This window comes from Danio aesculapii, chromosome 15 (assembly GCF_903798145.1).
Source record: "Danio aesculapii chromosome 15, fDanAes4.1, whole genome shotgun sequence".
Taxonomy (NCBI): Eukaryota; Metazoa; Chordata; class Actinopteri; order Cypriniformes; family Danionidae; genus Danio; species Danio aesculapii.
The window spans coordinates 23,556,113-23,574,697 of NC_079449.1; the positions used below are offsets into that span (position 1 = coordinate 23,556,113).

Below are 18,585 nucleotides of genomic sequence, written 5' to 3' on the forward strand. Positions count from 1 at the left end.
AGACAGAATGGTGAATAAATCAAAAGATGAAGGAAGAGGATGGATGGATAGAAGAATGGTAAAAATCAAAGGATGAAAGAAGAACATGTATAAATGAATGTTGATAAATGGATGGATAGAAGAATGGTGAATAAACTAAAAGATGAAGGAGGAACATGAAGGAATGAAGATAGATAGATAGATAGATAGATAGATAGATAGATAGATAGATAGATAGATAGATAGATAGATAGATAGATAGATAGATAGATAGATAGATAGAACACGAACACAGGTTAATTGAAAAAGCGATGGATGGATGTAAGGGTTAACAGAATTGAGGTTTAATTTTTTTTCTCGTCATCGATGTGTCCTATTTACCGTGTTCAGGCTTTACGTGCAGTTGGCGGGTGTTTAAAGGGAGGGTCTCCTGACTCTCTTTAATTGTCACTCCAATCAGCAGTGGGAGGCAGTTTTAAAGGCGTCTCCTTCTCGCAGGCGCTTGTAAAACAATGAGCGTCTTTGAGTGCGGACTGCTTTGAATGCAGGCAGGCTGACAAGAGGATAAACTCGCGTCCCCTTCCTTCCCCGGCGATGAGAGGATGATGACCCCCTGACTGAAAGCGTCGGGGAACTTTCCATTCCGCTCACACTTCTTACCAAGCCATTTGAACTTGGCGACAACAAACACATTCGCAGTTTCTCAGATCTGCGTTTCAAAGTCTGGAGTAACGGGAGCGCTGAGCCAGAGCCACGAAACGGATTACCGACCATCGTTCACGGCATCTCACAGCTGGTTTACTTTACACGAGCCGCTCGAATCTCTGGTTAGACCTGGTTTCCCGCGAGATCGACGGGGGAAAGACTATTCTACACGTAATTCGATTTGACTGCATTATTAGGAGAACTTGTGGAGCCTGCCCGCAAGTGTTGAGCAACTTTAAAAGCAATGGTGGGAAGACTGAACTTGCGGAATGTGTCTGACGACGATCCGCTGGATATGAACTTCAAAGCTGACCGGCCGCTGGACAGTCCTGACTCCGGTCTGCCCCCCAGTCCGAGCCCGAGCGTCTGGTTACTGCAGGGCGCAGGCGCTGGAACCCCGGTTACTGAGGACGAGAGCAGAGGGACAGCAGCGGTACGAGTACTTTATTCAGCTGACATACAACTTCATAGTAGCTTACAACGAAATACAATGTAGCCTATATGCTATACAGAAAGTTTATTTATAAACATAAACAATCCCAGTAACATTTAAAACTAAATGTTGTATTTATACTCTTATTTGTTCATCATTTTATTTCAGTTGTGATGCTGAGTGAAATAGATAATTATAGGCTATTTATTTACTGGATATTTAATGAATAAATACAGATTTAAAAATGATAAGGGCAAACCTTATATATTAATCCTATAACATATAAAAAAAGCACATAAATAAATAGAGAGAAATAATACTCCGTTTATATTAGCTGTTTTTAAATCTGTTTTAAATAACAGGTAATCAGCTTTATTCACCGTGTACTTTTGTAATTTTATATATCTTAAACTGATTTTTTGCATGTAGCCTATTTATTTGTCATTTTTATAATATTTAATTATTATTTATTTTATTATTATATAATTATTTTATATGACTATTTAGGTTAAATAAATGGAGACTTTGTACTTTTTAGTTCAGTTTTATGCACTGATTATATACATGTATAATTAATGCATAAAGTCTAATTCAAACCAAAACATTATAAGAACTAATTTATGTGTGTGAATATATATTTATAATTTTTTGATCATTATATATTTGTAGTTTTTTTTTCTGTTTATTTATTTTTTTATTTATTGTTGTGTTTTATATTTGTTTATTTGTTTAATTATTGTTTATTTATTTATGTTTATTTATTTGGGTTTTATTTATTTTTGTTTATTTATTTTTTTTGTTTTTTTGTTTAGTTTTTGGTGTTTGTTTGTTTGCATTATTTTATTTATACATTTTTAATTAATATAGTTTGCTTACTAAATCTGTTTCTTCATAAAAATCTATGGTAAATATAAACTCATCATCACTCTAGTCACATACCTTGCTTGACTTAAATCAATATTAAACCACATGCTAATTATTTATTACAGGTTCCTAATAATCGGCATTTGCATGCATTGTCCTATGGAGAAGGAATTGAACTTGATTCTCTGCCACTAAAAGAAATAAGGTGAGGTATTTTTTTATTTATTTTTATTTTTTAACACTGTAACTCCATCTGATGATTTTGGGATTCTGCCCATTTGCTCCAGACAGGTGCAGTTCAGATGCAGCATTAACTTGTTACATGTGTTGTTACAGATACACATCGTCGGTGCGTTATGATTCAGATCGGCACTTCATTCAGGATGTGACCCTGCAGCCCAGGGGTTTGGGTCTGGAGATGTGCAGTCAGACAGTGCTGGCTCTTCCTCAGAGCACCTGGAGACATTATAAGACCCAGCTGGAGTTCGGGCCCCGTCAGAGGGTGCAGCGCTATCAGAGCACCACCATAGTGTATCCCAAACACACCCGGACCTTCTACACTACCCAGCTCAATTATGACGGGCACAAGCTGACCAAGCGCTTCTTCTCTGCGGTAGAGCTGCAGGCTTCTGATTGCAGGGCTGCTTTTTGAAACACACACACACACAGGGGCATCTGTGCCTGACATTACACCCATATGTACCAATTATAAACCACCGCCTGCATTCATCTAGTCCCAAGAGGAAAAAAAGGGAAACTCTGACTGAAATTGTTGCCAGTTGGAAAGGGCTTCCAAGACAGACGGTCAGTTTTAGTGAGATTGTTTTAGACTGGAGGGGAGTAAGCAACTGTGTTTGCTTAAAGGGATAGTTCACACACAAAAATTCAAATCATCATCATTTATTCATGTTTTAAACCAGAGTTTCTTTCTAAAGTTGAACATAAAGAAAGATATTTAGAAGTATGCTGGAAAGCAGCAGCCATTGACATTCATAGTGTTTTTAGTTTATACTGTTAATGCTAGTGGCTGCGTTTCCCCCCAACATTCTACAGAATATCTTGTTTTCTGTTCAACAGAATAAAGAAATTCATAAAGGTTTAGAACCAATTGAGTGTGAGTAAATGATCATTTTTGGGTGAACTATCCCTTTAAGAGCAGCATTTAGACATTTGAATGGTTTTCTCCATCAGCGCTCAATGATGGTGTGCAACAATGGTTTTTAATCGTATGTAGAAATGTGGTTGATTTTTTTGTGAGATTCAGGTTTCAGAGATCTGATTGTGAACGGTCACTGTTTTGAAGACTTAGATTTGATGTTTCTCTAGCAAGTGTAGTTGGCCATAGAGAAATACTGGATGTACAAACTGATTTGCCCTGCCATAAAATAGATGCCTTTAAGGTTGAGTTACAAAGTTATAGCTTCTATACATATCTTGTTCACATGTATTTAACGGGTTCAGATCTCACTGAGGGAAAAGTTCATATATTAGGTCTTTGAGAAGTTTTTTTTTTTTTTAAGAACCAGGGTATTTTCGGGTGTTTTTGCACAAGGGGTATGTGTCGTATATCTAGGCCGAAGCATTAACTTCATCAGAAACTAACCTGTTCTGCACATTTTACTACTGTAATAACACTTGTGCCGTTATCCATCTTCTGACTTCCACAGCTCTCTTTGGTTTTAGCAAGTTGTTTTCAGTATTTTCACTTATGGATGAAGACATTAGAAGAGAGTCACCATAGAAATGAACTGATGCTGCAGACCGAAGCATCTGTAGACCAGTGTTTGAAGTAAATTATAATGTAAATAACAGCACTTCTTCAGTTTAAGAATGTTTTTATTATCTATTTATTTTATATTCTTTTTTTTTTTTTTTAAATCTGTGCAGTTATTGACTGAGTGAGTGACACAAATGTGCTGGTTTTAAAGTCTGAAGTCTGTTTTAATTCTTTTAACTGATTCTTTTATTGTTTATGTTGAGATGGTTATTGACTTAAAATGAAATAATAAATTCATTTTTTTAAGTTACATATTGTGTTGTAATGTGCATTTTTCTCAGTGATGGGTGGATTACATGCAAAATTGTAGTCTGGTAAAAGTTACTTTTCAGTCAGTTTTATTTCAGTCTGAATGAGCCGACTGGATATATTTGTAATAATAATGGCACTGAAGTTGGTGGGACATAGAGTATCAGCAAATCAAATATGTTTGTAGCAGTTGGAAATCTAGAATATTCATTTAAAGTAACATATTTGGATGATTTGCATTACTTTAAGATTACTTTTGGTCTAACTCAATTATTTTAGGTCAAAGGTTGGAAGTCCCTGCATTATTTGTTTATTTATTTCATATTGTCAAATTTGCCTTTTTTATCCAAAAGTAGAAGCACAGAAGACATTAACATGGCCATTACTTGTAAATAGTCAAATCTAAACTGTAAAAAAGCTTAGCTGTAAAACATTTTATATATTTTTTTAAATTATAAAAGAGACTTGGGAGGAATATTTTTTTTTTTACAATTTACTGGCACAGTTGTATATAATATCCATAAAAAGTAATCAGATTATAAGAATACAAAAGTCTAGGTAATTTAGTAAATGTAATCAGTTACTTTGGATTTGAGTTAGGGGTTTTAGCATCATGCTACTAAACAAAATCCTACTACAGCTTGTGATCTTTTCATTTTCTGTTCTCGAGTTCCCTCTAGAGGAGCGAGTCAGTATTACAGGAGCGTTTCGGGTTTTATTAATACAAGACTACTTTACTGGTTGTCGTCAGAAACCAAACTCTTCAAAAAACCTTCACGAGCGGCCAGATAGCGCATCCTTCTGTTGGCTTTATAAAGCTCGATCCTCTTTTCCTCTTCCACAGGGTCTGACAGCTCCCCTACCCATCTCAGGCTCTCCTGAGACTGACTCATCATGGATGTTTTTGGCCCTTTCTTCATCCTTCTCCTTGTTTTCATTCTTGCTTTAGACTGTACAGAGAGGCTCTGGTGTTCATCTGCTGTTTTACACTGAAGTGTCATACCTGAGAATGGACATTATCGACCATTATAGATCATTTGTCAATGTAAAATTGAGCTTTTATAAAGATAGCCAAGTGAATACCCACCTTTATCGTTGGAATTTATTGCTGATCCATATAGCTGTGTTTGAACTCGTTGAAGAGTTCGATTGCTGTTTTCATTTGAATTTTGGAAGCCAGTCACTACAAACTTAACAAAACGACGCATTTAATATCTGTAGGTCAAAAGCGACTTATTTTGTTCTCCTCATCAAATGTAAACATACAAAGTGATTTATAAATGCAAGTAAGCATCCACGTTATTAGTTTTTGTGAAAAATAAATTGTTTAAATATTGGTGAAATAATGTTTCATCGTCGTTTAGCGAAATATGTTAATAAAACAGCATACTTGATATGTTCTTATAAGTATAATTATAAGTAGTTTAATTTATATATTTATTTTTTTCTGAATAAATTTTGTTACAGCGCATATGATTCTATGAAAAAAAATTAAAGTAAAATTTAAGGTTGTATTGTTTTCTGAAAGAATCCACCTTTTGTTGAAGTTGAAATGTACTTAAGTTACTATATTAATATATTTTATTTTTTTATTCAAATATATGCATGGGTAATACTAATAACGTTTTCAGAATGTTTTCAGAATGCTTATCTTACCATGCACACGATGCACACGGATGAGCCAATCAGATAGGTTTTTATGGAGGTGGGCGGGACTTAGATTATCAGCAAATGAAAAACAAACATTAGCAAGCGAAGAAAGATGTTGACAGAGGCGGGGCATTTCCGGGAGTTGTTCGGGCATGTCGCATGTAAACAATGCAAACTTATAATAAATAAAAAACAAATTAAAACACGAACTAGTATCGTGTTATCATAGGTTAGTTCCTGCAATACTGGTGTAGAGTGCACAAATGGGCTGAGATAACAGTTTGAGTTTGTTTTTATGATGGATGCGTCTGGATCTCAACATCCGCTCGATGACTGGGACGACATTAGCGACTCGGAGTTTCTCAACATCCCCTCCGAGGAAGAAAGTATCGGTAAAAATTGTGTCATTTTGGTTGTTTGTTTTAAATGTAGTCATGTGACTTTATTTTCTGGACTCAAGAGGGCATTGTCGTGTTATAAAGTGTCTTACTGTTCGTTTCTCATCTTTTTACTTCAATGTTTGCATTTAAATACATGTACGTTGTTTTGTCAGTGTTGGTTATACATGCAAATGAAGTGTCTTGTTATCTCTTTTGAGAGTCCCAGCTTCCTCTCAACATCGAAACTGATGGTAAACATCCAGTGAACTTTGACAAACCCAGTGCATCTTCATCACTTCACAAGTAAGTTTTTAATGTGGTGGTGCTGCTGAGAGAAAAAATGTTTGTAGATGGTGATTTTATAAATGAGAATGGTAAATGCAAACGTGAAATGTTTGCTTAAATTCAAACAACCTTTGTGAAAATAAAATGTGAAAAATATATATAAAGTAATCGGTGTAACCAATATATTTACATAAACTAGCAAATTTTGGCTTGTACTTATTAAAATATATTTAATAATAAGCAATAATTCAAAATTGTATACTACTTTTAATAAAAAAATACGGGTTAAACTTTGTAGTTTGAAGGAAAGTGACAAAGTGGAATTTCTTTTGTCAAAAAATAAAATACAGAAAGGCCTAAAACTGAAATAAAAATAATGTCATGAAATAATACCCATTTTAAAATGCCTGAAAATATATGTTGGTAAATAATGTACTGTTATTCAGGGTATTCACGGGGTCTTAAAAAGTCTTAAATTCACTGAAATATTGTGTTGTATGTCTTATATAATTTTAAACAGGTCTTGATTTTCCTCTGTCCAAGTAAAGCTATCCAATTGGGCCGACATCAATCCAATCACCAACATACCATCTTAATAAAATCAGGGAAAGGAAGCTAAAAACAATTACACAATTCCTCATGATAGTAACAGAGCAAAATATTGCTTTATGCTATCTTCCATGCATACAAAAACTATTTACAGAAGTAAGCAGAGTGGACTAGACATCATATTTATAAATTGCCTTAAAACATAGGGTTTTATAACAGAAATGCATTAGGTTAAATAGAAGTTATACTCTATTTGGACAAAAAGCCAACAATTTTATATATTTTGGATTATTTATGTAATTGCCTCCACAATAAATATACTTTTAACAGTGTTAAACTTGTTGTTTCTTTAAAAAAGAAAGTAAAATTATGTTGAAAATAGTGTATACAATAGTTTTTTGTTTTGACACGTTAAAGTAGGTTGCTAAGAAATTTAATTACATTTGATGATTACATTTGAAAAATCCATTCGTTCAACCAGGCCATAAGAAAAAATCTTAGTGTTTAGCCCTGTATACGTCTAAACCTTCATTCATAATGGCCTTAAAAGGGTCTTAAAAAGTCTTACATTTGACTTGATGAAACCTGCAGAAACCCTTGTTATCATTAATGAAATGTAAGTGGGTGTCTTCTGTAATTTTTTGGTAATAAAATGTATGATAGTCTCTATTATAATTTAATTATATTATTGCCTGAAAACACCATTTTCATCTTTGCAAGATGAACGAAATATAATCATCATTCAAAAGTGCATTTTATTTATGTTTTTGCTTTTGCCACATAACACAATGCTCGACTTTCCAGTTGCAGTAAAAAAGCACTGAAGCAAGAAGCAGTGAAAACTGATGATGTGAAGGGTTTAAAGAGAAAGAGCCTCCATGAAAACAGCTTCAGCCCAATGCAACGCTTCCGGAAGCGGCATCTGAGTGTGACCCTCCTGTGCGAACAGACTTGGTGTGAGATGAAGAGCGTTTACAATCTTTTGAAGCCGCATATCAAGAGAAAAGAAATGCAACGCACTGAGGTGCGAATTGGACAAGAAATTCATTTATCAAGAGGTGAGGCTAATAATGAACAGTAGGGGTGAGCAGGGCACAAACTAATGCAGGGCTAGTTGTAACTCAAATGATTGAAACATGTCCACATTTGAAGTCATACCAAAACTAACTATATTTACTAGCAGTCATGTGTGATCACTATATAGATGGAAAAATTGACCAAAATTCTAAAATGTTTTGACATCGTTAATATTTATTCAACAGTAGCAAAAGTAAACTCCAGGAGCAAATGGTCAGACCTTGATTAAAGGTCAAACTTTTTTTTCAGTGGATTAACTTGCACAGATTAATTGTTCACCAAAAGAATAACAATACACATTTGTAAAATTTAGATTTCACACAGACTTTAATTTCAGTTATTATTGTTCTTTAAAATGAGACAAATCTGCTATTATTTGATTTATAATTAACAATATAGACAGTTCTTTAATCCTTTAAGCACAAGACACTAATCAGTTTTAAACTAGTTATGTAGATGGAAAAACATTTTAGCACTTACAATGTGCCACACTATTATTAGTACTACTTCACAACCTTACCCATGTAATTCACTCATTCATTCATTCATTTTCCTTCAGCTTAGTCCGTTATTTATCAGGGGTCGCCACAGGGGAATGACCCAGCAACTATTCCGGCATATGCTTTACACAGCGGATGCCCTTTCAGCCACAAACCAGTACTGGGAAACACCCATACACTCTCACATGTACTAATACAGTACGGCCACTTTTAGTTTATTCACTTCACCTATAGCGCATGTCCTTAGATTATGTGTAAAACCGGAGCACCAGGAGGAAACCCACATGAACACAGGGAAAACGTGCAAACTCCACACAGAAATGCCAACTGACTCAACCGGGACTCAAACCAGCGACCTTCTTGCTGTGAGGTGACAGTGTTAACCACAGAGTCCCTGTGCCGTCCTACCCATGTAATTTTTTGCCAAAATGTGTCTCTGACAGACGTCCTAAGAGTCCATGCATTCAAATATTTTTTCTCTCGTTTTCTCATGATCTCGACATAACAAAAAGTTTCTTTCTTGTGATAATGACTTAATTTTCTTGTGATCACAAAATAACAAAAAAACATTTTCTCGTTATCAAGACTTGTTTTTCCTTTTAATTGTTTGTGTAATCATTATTATTATTATTATTATTATTATTATTAATATATTAATACCTACCCAATGTATGACCAGATTACCTATTTTTATTGTTAAATTATTATTGTAAATTTATTGTAAATAATGATATACAGTCATATACACAAATATAATCATGAATGTACATTAATCATGAGCAGGGTTGGGCAAAAATACATTGAAATGTATTTTGAAATAAAATACCAAATACTTTAATTTTAGGTGTATCAAAATAAACTACAAAATACAGCAGTCAGAACGTGAATCAAAATAAAATACTGTGTTTTGTATTTTAAAAATACTACAAAACACTTTTACAAAGGAGCATGGCATTTCTTTGCAAAAGTTCCATTAATTAGACATAATCGATCAATCCCTTCCCCATTAAACTGACTTGGTGAAGTACACAACATTTAATAGCAAATGTGGCCAGTAAAATTGCCGTCATCTCTGTACATTAATTATTCAGCCTCGTAATATTTTAATATTAACATAATAATATTTTAAATAAAGATTTAATAAAAATAAATTGTTCACAGAATTTTTCAGAATTTTCTTTTGAACTCTTCAATACTCAATGTAAAAAATGTATTAGGAGTTTTTGATTATTAAACATTTGTATTTCATATGTTGTGACATCTTACATCTTTCCTCTTCATTAACTATACAGTGGAACTACTGATCAACTACTGGCATCTGAAACAGCCAGTGAAGTATTGTAAGAATTGCAAGGACCTATTTTTATGTTTTAACGACAAACACTTCTTCTTTAAATGAGTACCAATCAGAGGGTGGCTTTATATGATGTCTTGATGTAGATTTCTTACAATGTATTTTACAGTATTTTAAAAATACAAAAATTCAAAATACTAAAATATTTGGATACAAAATATTAACCCATACAAATTACAAAATACTTTTTTGTATTTAAAATACGTATTTAAAATACATGCATCATAAATACTGCCCATCTCTGATCATGAGCACGCAACGCAGGCTTGCGCTCATATTGTTATGTTCTGAACTTTTTAGTTATGTCGAGATCACAAGAAATTAAAAGTGATCATGAGTAAACAAATTATGTTGAGATCATGAGAAAATTACATTGTGATCACAAGAAAAGAAAAGTAAAAAAATATTTGAATGCACTGGCGTCTTGGGACTTTTGTAGTTTCTTGATCTATTCACCCACATTGATTTGAATTGTGCTCAAAAGCAAGAGACTCCAGTTGCAATGTGCTTTTTGTCAAACTCCATTAAAAAAAACTTTATTTTATCAAATAAATTAGTTTCATTGGATTGAAAAAATATTTGAGTTTGTCTTGTGTATTAACACGTGTCCCTCAGATGTTACAATACACCAATGGGGCATGTCATTCATTCATTCATTTTCGACTTAGCCCCTTTATTCTTCAGGGGTCGCCACAGCGGAATAAACTGCCAGCTTATCCAGCATATGTTTTACACAGCGGATGTCCTTCCAGCTGCTACTCTTTATTGAGAAACATCCATACACACTTATTCACAAACATACACTACTGACAATTTAGTTTACTCAATTCACCTATAGCGCATGTCTTTGGACTGTGGGGAAAACTCAAGCGCCCGGAGGAAACCCACGCGAGCACAGGGAAACCATGTGTCCCCTATCAATTTTCAGTAATTTATTTTAGATTGTACAACATGCAGTACAACAGAAGTGTTACAGTAATCCAAATCCTACTTTTCATCTTCAGAACTGGAAATACAGGATGTTGTCCCTGTAGATATCCGCACTAGAGAGGATGGAGAAGCCGTCAAACTTCTCAACATGCTACACATGATCCCGCTGTTAGAAGCAGGTGAGTTGACGGTGTGGAAGTGGTGTTTTGTTTCTTGAATGAGATATATATGTGTGATTTTTGTTTCAGGACAGCGTGTGCGAGAGTTCCCAGTGTTTGGTGTGCAGGAAGGTGTTTTCATCATGGGGGTCATTGATGAACTGATGTATAACCAGAAGGGGGAGCTGGTCATAAATGAGCTTAAGACACGCAGACAGAACTCCTTGCCCAGTTCTGCGCAAGATAAAGTCAACTGTTTTCAGGTGAGATTGAGGAATTGATTGAAGCTTTGACCTTTGTCCACAGTGATACAGGGGTAAATCATTGCACTCTGCTCTTGTGAACTATGACGCCTTGTTCTTGCTGAATTGCATTATTGGGTTTCCACCAGTGTGCGAGTTATACATTGACGATCAGGGGGGTCAACTGTTTCGGTTAGTTTGTGTAATACATGCTTCAGTCATTTATGTATTTTTTGTTAATTACATCTAGTTATTATAGTTATCGAGTTTTGAGGGATATTTAGTGTATTCTGACCTACAGTATTCTTTGATTAGCTATTGTTAAACTATGCATCTAATTTGATTTTATTTTCAGGCTAAATATATATACAAACACCTATTTTAAGAGAAAACAAAGTCTTGTGAACATGATGTGTATTGGTGCTCTACATCTGCCGCTTTCAGACTTTTTTTCTCAGCAGGATTATGCATTAACAATGGACTGAACCGTTATAGGGGTGGTCAAATGTATAATGATATTATCTGTTATTTTAACATTATTATTTTAAATACAGATCAGAGTGAATATTTCTCAGTATTAAAGAACTGACCACCCCATACATCTTGTCTTGACCTCCTTCAGTGGGATCAAGCGTTAATTAGGGGGGTCAATCACCCCCAACCCCTTTGTAATTCGCACCCTGGTTTCCACATACAATTGGCCATAGTGTGGGTCTGTAAGGTGATTTTGTAAAGGCACAAAATTATTTAATTCACACATACAATTCTCAAGTTTATGCAAGCTTTTTTGCATTATATAGAACAGGGTGTCTGCATGGTCTTAAATTTCAAAAGCAAAATTTTAGGATATAAAAGTCTTAAATTCACTGAAATGTTGTGTTGTAAATCTTAATTTTCCTATGTTCAAGTAAAGCTACCCAACCGGGCTGACACCCAATCACCTATAATCCACCTCAAAACCTTTTTTTAACATTCTACGTTTTGTATTTTAAGTTTTAAGTTTTTTTTATTGGAAAGAGAAACAATCCAAAACAGCTGTTTGACATTTTACAGCAAATTCTCCAAATTAAATACCCTAATCAGGGAAAGAAAACTAAAGCAACACATCCCTTTACGTGATCTTCTGTTAATACGCAAACTATTCAAAGGAACCTGCAGAAACCCTGATGGAATTATGCTTTGTTTTTATTTAATAAACTAAGCATGAATTAAGCATTGTTGTTATTTTAAAATACGTATTATTAACTTTAGTATATTTATTATATAAAATATTATTATAATTATTTATTAATAACAGTTGTCATTATTATTAATATAATTTTTATTGTTTATGTTATTTTAGCTAGTTGCTGTAGTAACATTTCTAATTTATGAATTTTTATACTTTTTCGTGTTTATATTTTGTTGAATTCCAGTTTTATTTTAATTAGGGGAAAAAATAACAGTATATTTTATATAATTTCACTTTGAATGAAGGGTGAGAGTGAAAATAGCAAAAAAAATGGAAATACAAATTATGAATACATAGAAAAAGTTTAAAAGAATATCACAAAATACTTTGTATTTAGTAAGGGAACAAAACTGCAAATGCTTAAAGATTCTCTTAAGTAAACTTATCAGTTTTAAGTTACATTTTAAGAGATAAACCATTTAAATTTGATGAAAAAAATTAATAAATAAATAAAATCAGATAAATGACAAGTGTTTCACATTCATATGACCCCAACATACATATAAAAACACTTTTCTACTTGACACAAAACAATTCATTATTATGATTTGCCTTATAATACATCTTTACATCTGTTCTAAAACATCCATCTATCACTCAGGTGGGCCTGTATAAATTGCTCTTTGATGGACTGGTCAGAGGGGAGATGAAAAAAGATCACGTTTTCAGTCACCTAAAACTGCATTCAGCTCAAATTCTTGGCGCAGGAGTCCAGGCTCATGCTAAAAACCTTGGGGTCCATGCCACTACATTTGAGGAGCTGGTTGAAACTCTGCTTATAACAGTGTCATGCTCTGATCTTCCATGTATTGACCTGCTTCAGATTGAATACTTTCACCAAGGCTCTAATGGGCCCATTGGGACAAGAGTGGCTCCTTTTGATGAAGCCCAAATACGGGGAGAGCTTCAGGGTTATTTGTCCTACTGGACGGGACAGAGAGAACCTAAAGGGGTGGATATAGAGGAGGCCTGGAAATGCAGATCATGTCTGTATGAGGAGATCTGCGAATGGAGGAAGAACAGATTTACAGTTTCTGACCAACAAGCGGCTCATTCTAGCTCACACTTATGATTTTACAGATCATATTTATATATTTGAATGCGCAAATCAGTGTTAATTCCGTTTTTAACTTTTATACCTAGGTTAAGGTTTGTCTTGTTCTATTTAAGCATTTCTGTTTTTAAATCAAGATGTGAACATTATTGTGCTGCTCTATAATGACTGTGACTGAAGTGCTTTGACTTAATAATGCACTGTTAAAGCCATGATGCATTTTTTTGTTTAGTTTGGCTTTTATGGAAGCAGGCTGAAAGCTTTCTCACGTCGTGTGCATTAAATGTTTAGGCCACTTAGCTATTAGAATGGATATGTGTTTTCAGTCTACGATCCTTTTATTCAGGGTTGCTTGATGCAATGCAGATAAATGCATGATATTTTTTTAAAGTGACCAAATTACCATAACAGGAAACTCCTTTATAACTCGCACTTGTGACTTTATATCTCAGAATTGCGTGATATAAACTCAGAGTTCTGATTTTACAACTTGGAATTCAGATTTTATAACTCTGAATTGGGCTTTATAACTGGAAATTCTGACTTTATAACTCGGAATTCGGACTTTATAACCCGGAATTGGGACCTTATAACCCAGAATTCTTACCATAACTCTAAATTCTGACTTTATAACTCACAATTCTAACTTTATAACTAGGAATTCTGACTTTATAACTCAAAATTGGACTTTATAATTTGGAATTCTGACTTTATAACTTGAAATTGTGAATTAATCAACCCAGAATTCTGACCCTAAATCAAAATTCTGACTTTATAACTTGGAATTCGGATTTTACAACTCGGAGTTCTGACTTTATAACTCGCAATTCTGACTTTAGAACTCAGAATTCTGACTATAACTCTGTATTGTGACTTTATAACTTGGAATTGTGACTTTATAACTCAGAATTCTGACTATAACTGGTATTGTGACTTTATAATTCAAAATACTGATTTATAACTCAAAATTCTGACTATAATTCGGGTATTCTGACTTTATAACCTGGAATTCTGACTTTATAACTCAAAATTCTGACTATAACTCTGTATTCTGATTTTATAACTTGGAATTGCGACTTTATAACTCAGATTTCTGATTTTATAACTCAGTATTCTGACTTAATAACCCAGAATTGCAACTTCATAACTCAGAATTCTGACTTTGTAACTCGAAATTGTGACTTTATAACTCGAAATTCTGACTTGATATATTTTAAAATTATTATTCAGTGCTCATTGGGCTTCCATAGAATACAGACCTCTAAAATGTTTCAAAAATAAAATGTATATGTTTATTTTTTATATTATTAATTTACCAAAGAAATAGATGGTTGTATGTGAAAAGTCTAGTCGATCAGCAGTTCCTAAAAGACTCGGATCAACCTGTTTCCTAATTGTATAATTGTTTACTTCTTTCTGTTTTGTTTCCACTTCAGTATCATGTAAAAATTATGATCATCAATTATTAATAGCTAAACCATTAAAAATAAGTCACCCTAAATGAGTTATGCTGTGCTTTTGTGTTTTAACCTTTGTGCTTCAGTTAAATAATGAATTACACACAGGTCCACAGAGGACAAAATGTCAGTGTAGAAATAAATAAAAGTAACATTTTAATTCCCTTATTTTTCTCTTCAATAGTGCTAAGATGAAATGGGTTTTAATGGGTTTCAGTCGGGACATTTTTGTCCTGAAGGTCATGAGTTCAACTATTTTTGCACCTGTGGAAAAATAAAGAAAATCGAATCAAATAATAGCGATGAGAATTAAATAATAAACTTTAAATAAGAATGTTTTTTGTGTTATGTCATGCTTTTAGCTTTAATACAGCCACAATAATCACAAATAATTAAATGAAAAAGACAAAAAAAATGTATAAGGATGCACCAGGATTAATTACTATGTTTGTTGTGCTTATCAAAATATTTTTAAAATATCTATTAATTTACGATGGAAAATGTACCGATAGATGGTGCTGTTTTACCATTTGAATCTTTAAATTTATGTTCATCCACATATTTAAAGGGATAGTCCACCCAAAAAAGTTACCCCTCCTCAAGTATTTTACATTTCTATTGTTTCTTATTTCTGTTGAACATAAAAGAAAATGTTTTAAAATCCTGTAACTATAGGTTTCCATAGGGGGAAAACAAATTCTATGGAAGTCAATGGTTACAGGTTTTCAACATTTTTCACAATATTTTTGTTCAACAGAAGAAAGAGACTGAGACAGTTTTGTGACAAGTGAAGGGTATGTAAATGACAGAATTTTCAGTTTTGGTTGAACTATCCCTTCAACTATGACATTCTCAATCTGTATTTGACAGTTGTTGCTAATATAAAATCAGTGCTGGGCCAAAGACTGGAAATGCCATATTTTGATGAGCAGATCTCTCATAGTGATAAGTTAGTGTTGATACAGAGAGGCTTGTTTATTTAGGCCTGAAATTTCATTTGCACTGGCACTGACCTCCGAGTGTCGTCACCAACACAGGCCTTGGAGCATGTCCTTGTTATCAATCTGACACAGCGAGATTATGAATGACACATCTGGTATTTAAAAGAGGCCACTTACTCCCTTAGGGTGCTTCTGTCTGAACCCAAATCACACACCAACACACAAACACTTTACTTCATGTTTCAATTCAGTGTGCAAATGCTCGAAGCTGTTCTTAGGCTGCTGGTTAAAAAGAGAGTTCACCTAAAAATGAAAATTCTGTCATTTACTTACCCTCAACCTATTCCAGACCTGTTTTAGTTTCTTTTTACTGTCGAACACAAAGCAAGATATTCTGAAGACTATAAGAAAAAACAACAGTTGACTTCCATAGTATTTTTTGTTGATGTCAGTGGCTGCTGTTTGTATTCAATAGAACTGTTTGAAACCACTTCAGTGTGATTAAATGGGGAGGGAATTTAGATTTTTTTGGGTCAACTATAGTCATATTAAGGGTGACGCGGTGGCACAGTAGGTAGTGCTGTCGCCTCACAGCAAGAAGGTCGTTGGTTCGAGCCTCGGCTGGGTCAGTTGGCGTTTCTGTGTGGAGTTTGCATGTTCTCCCCACGTTCGCGTGGGTTTCCTTCGGATGCTCTAGTTTTCCCCACAGTCCAAAGACATGTGGTACATGTGAATTGGGTAGCCTAAATTGTCTGTGGTGTATGAGTGTGAAAGAGTGTGTATGGGTGTTTTCCAGTGATGGGTTGCAGCTGGAAGGGCATGCGCTGCATAAAAACATATGCTGGTTAAGTTGGCGGTTCATTCCGCTGTGGCGACCCCAGATTAATAAAAGGACTACGCTGAAAAGAAAATGAATGAATGAATGAATAGTCATATTAAGCCAATTATAGTCATATTAAGCACTTTCTTTGTAATTTTTTTCTTTTTGTAATTTAGTAAAAAATACTCCCATTGAATATAACAAAAATTGCAGCCAGCGGAGTAAGGCCTTGTTTTGTTATGCAAGACTGCGTGTGTTTAACACATCATGCTGTTTTTGCTACTCGCGGCATATGTGACAGGACGGCCACCAAACTGGGTATATATGCTGCTGTATATAGAGATCCATTATGGCCATTTCCACTGAGTGGTACGGTACAAAACGGTTTGGTACGTTTTATGGCTGTTTCCACTGTCAAAAGGTACCTAACCCCGTAATAATATATACATATAATAACGAGCCATGGTTGACCCGAGCTTAAACAAACCTTGTTTTTGTCTAATTGAACAGCCACAAAGCCAAGAAGAAGAGCAGATTTACCCTGTAGATGTTTACAAGGCCATCTAAAGCGCGAGTGGCTTCGCTTTCACGCTTGCGGTCACCGTGCGTCTATATTTGAAATGACGAACTCCTTGAGCTTATGATAATAACGTGCACGTGATTATTAAAGTGCTTCTGAAACCCGATACTTTCAGAAACAGACAAATGTGAGAGTGAAGCGCGAAAAAACAAAGGAGCAAATGATTCTTTCAGCAACCTAAAACATTAACAAAACTGCCATGTTTATTAATTATCGTCGCCTTTTGAACTCAGAATGACGGAATTACTGTCTAACAAGTGGTTACATGTGCTGGTGAAGAATAAAGATACAGATGAGAGGTTTGCACTGTAGGCTATATGTTGCGTGTTGGTTTTGAACCCAAAAAAGGACTAATTGTATGGTGTATGTATTTTTTCTGTAATTGGTAACATATCGGAGACTGTAGGGTGTAAGTGTTCATATACGTTGCATGTATTTATTTATTTTATATCAGTGGTGCTCAACCCTGTTCCTGGAGGTCGACCTTCCTGCAAAGTTCAGCTCCAACCCTGATCAAACACACCTGAACCAATTAATTAGGACCTGAACAGCACTTGATAATTACAGTCAGGTGTGTTTGATATGAGTTTCAACTGAAATCTGCAGGAAGGTCGATCTCTAGGAACAGGGTTGGTCACGCCTGTTTTATATAATTGCAGAAGTTACAGTAGGCTATTTCGCCCTATCATTGATCTGCAGTTCTAATCAAATCCGGTTCAAAGAAAGGTGAGTAATGAACATTTATACACAAGTATTTATGTGTATAACGCACCTGTTTTGTGCTTCTCATATGATATGTGAACGACCTGTACAGCTTTACTTGAGCGAGAATGACGTTGACTGAAACCTTCTGTCATTGGTACCCTTTTGGCAGAGGCCTGTACCGATCCATAACGTACCATACTGTACCACTCAGTGGAAACGGGCCATAATCAAAGCAGGGGTGCCCAAACTTTGTCCTGGAGGGCTGGTGTACAGTAGTTTAGCTCCAACCCCACTTAGACACACCTGAACCAGCTAATAAAGCTAAAAATGTAGGAGTGCAGTTTACCCCGCCCATTGAATTGTTTGACAGGCGCCATGTTTCTTAAATACACATGTCCACAGAACATTTTCTTTGCAAGTTAACTGAGGTTAAATTATTGGTTCCAACTCTCTGTGATTTTTATACATTTTATGAGTTTAAATTGTTTTTAAAACAGAGCATGTTTGTAATAAAGACCGTAAAGTGTAGTTATTAACTGCTATATCACCACAGCCGCATGATGTCAGTAAACGCTAATATGTCTGCGAGACTCATCATTTCAGAAAGGCTTGAATAAATGCCACCACAAATACATCAAATAAACTTACTTGGTATTTTTGACCAA

General features: G+C 34.6%; 2 protein-coding genes across 4 annotated transcripts in view; both read left to right on the forward strand.

Moving 5' to 3' along the window:
• Positions 1–388: 388 nt before the first annotated feature.
• On the forward strand, positions 389–4,008 carry rflnb (refilin B). The gene is made up of 3 exons (XM_056474443.1): positions 389–1,117; positions 2,107–2,186; positions 2,318–4,008. The coding sequence occupies exons 1-3, from the start codon at positions 929–931 to the stop codon at positions 2,631–2,633; spliced, it is 585 nt and encodes a 194-aa protein (XP_056330418.1). The 5' UTR covers positions 389–928; the 3' UTR covers positions 2,634–4,008.
• Positions 4,009–5,772: 1,764 nt separating this feature from the next.
• Positions 5,773–18,585, forward strand: part of exo5 (exonuclease 5) — a 43,808-nt gene continuing 30,995 nt past the window's right edge. The window contains exons 1-6 of one of the 3 annotated variants that reach the window (XM_056474425.1): positions 5,773–6,049; positions 6,256–6,340; positions 7,676–7,929; positions 10,807–10,911; positions 10,981–11,153; positions 12,965–15,212. In XM_056474425.1, the coding sequence (XP_056330400.1) occupies positions 5,953–6,049; positions 6,256–6,340; positions 7,676–7,929; positions 10,807–10,911; positions 10,981–11,153; positions 12,965–13,435 (1,185 nt within the window). In that variant the 5' untranslated portion in view covers positions 5,773–5,952 and the 3' untranslated portion in view covers positions 13,436–15,212. Of the gene's footprint in view, positions 6,050–6,255; positions 6,341–7,675; positions 7,930–10,806; positions 10,912–10,980; positions 11,154–12,964; positions 15,213–18,585 lie in introns of those variants that run through there. The other 2 variants (XM_056474426.1, XM_056474427.1) reach the window with 2 other exon arrangements.

Excerpts from the sequence above, each read along its gene's own strand:
- rflnb (XM_056474443.1), top strand. The coding sequence starts at position 929 with ATGGTGGGAAGACTGAACTTGCGGAATGTGTCTGACGACGATCCGCTG. Across the intron at positions 1,118-2,106 it reads AGAGCAGAGGGACAGCAGCG|GTTCCTAATAATCGGCATTT; the intron begins GTACGAGTACTT and ends TATTTATTACAG. Across the intron at positions 2,187-2,317 it reads CTGCCACTAAAAGAAATAAG|ATACACATCGTCGGTGCGTT; the intron begins GTGAGGTATTTT and ends GTGTTGTTACAG.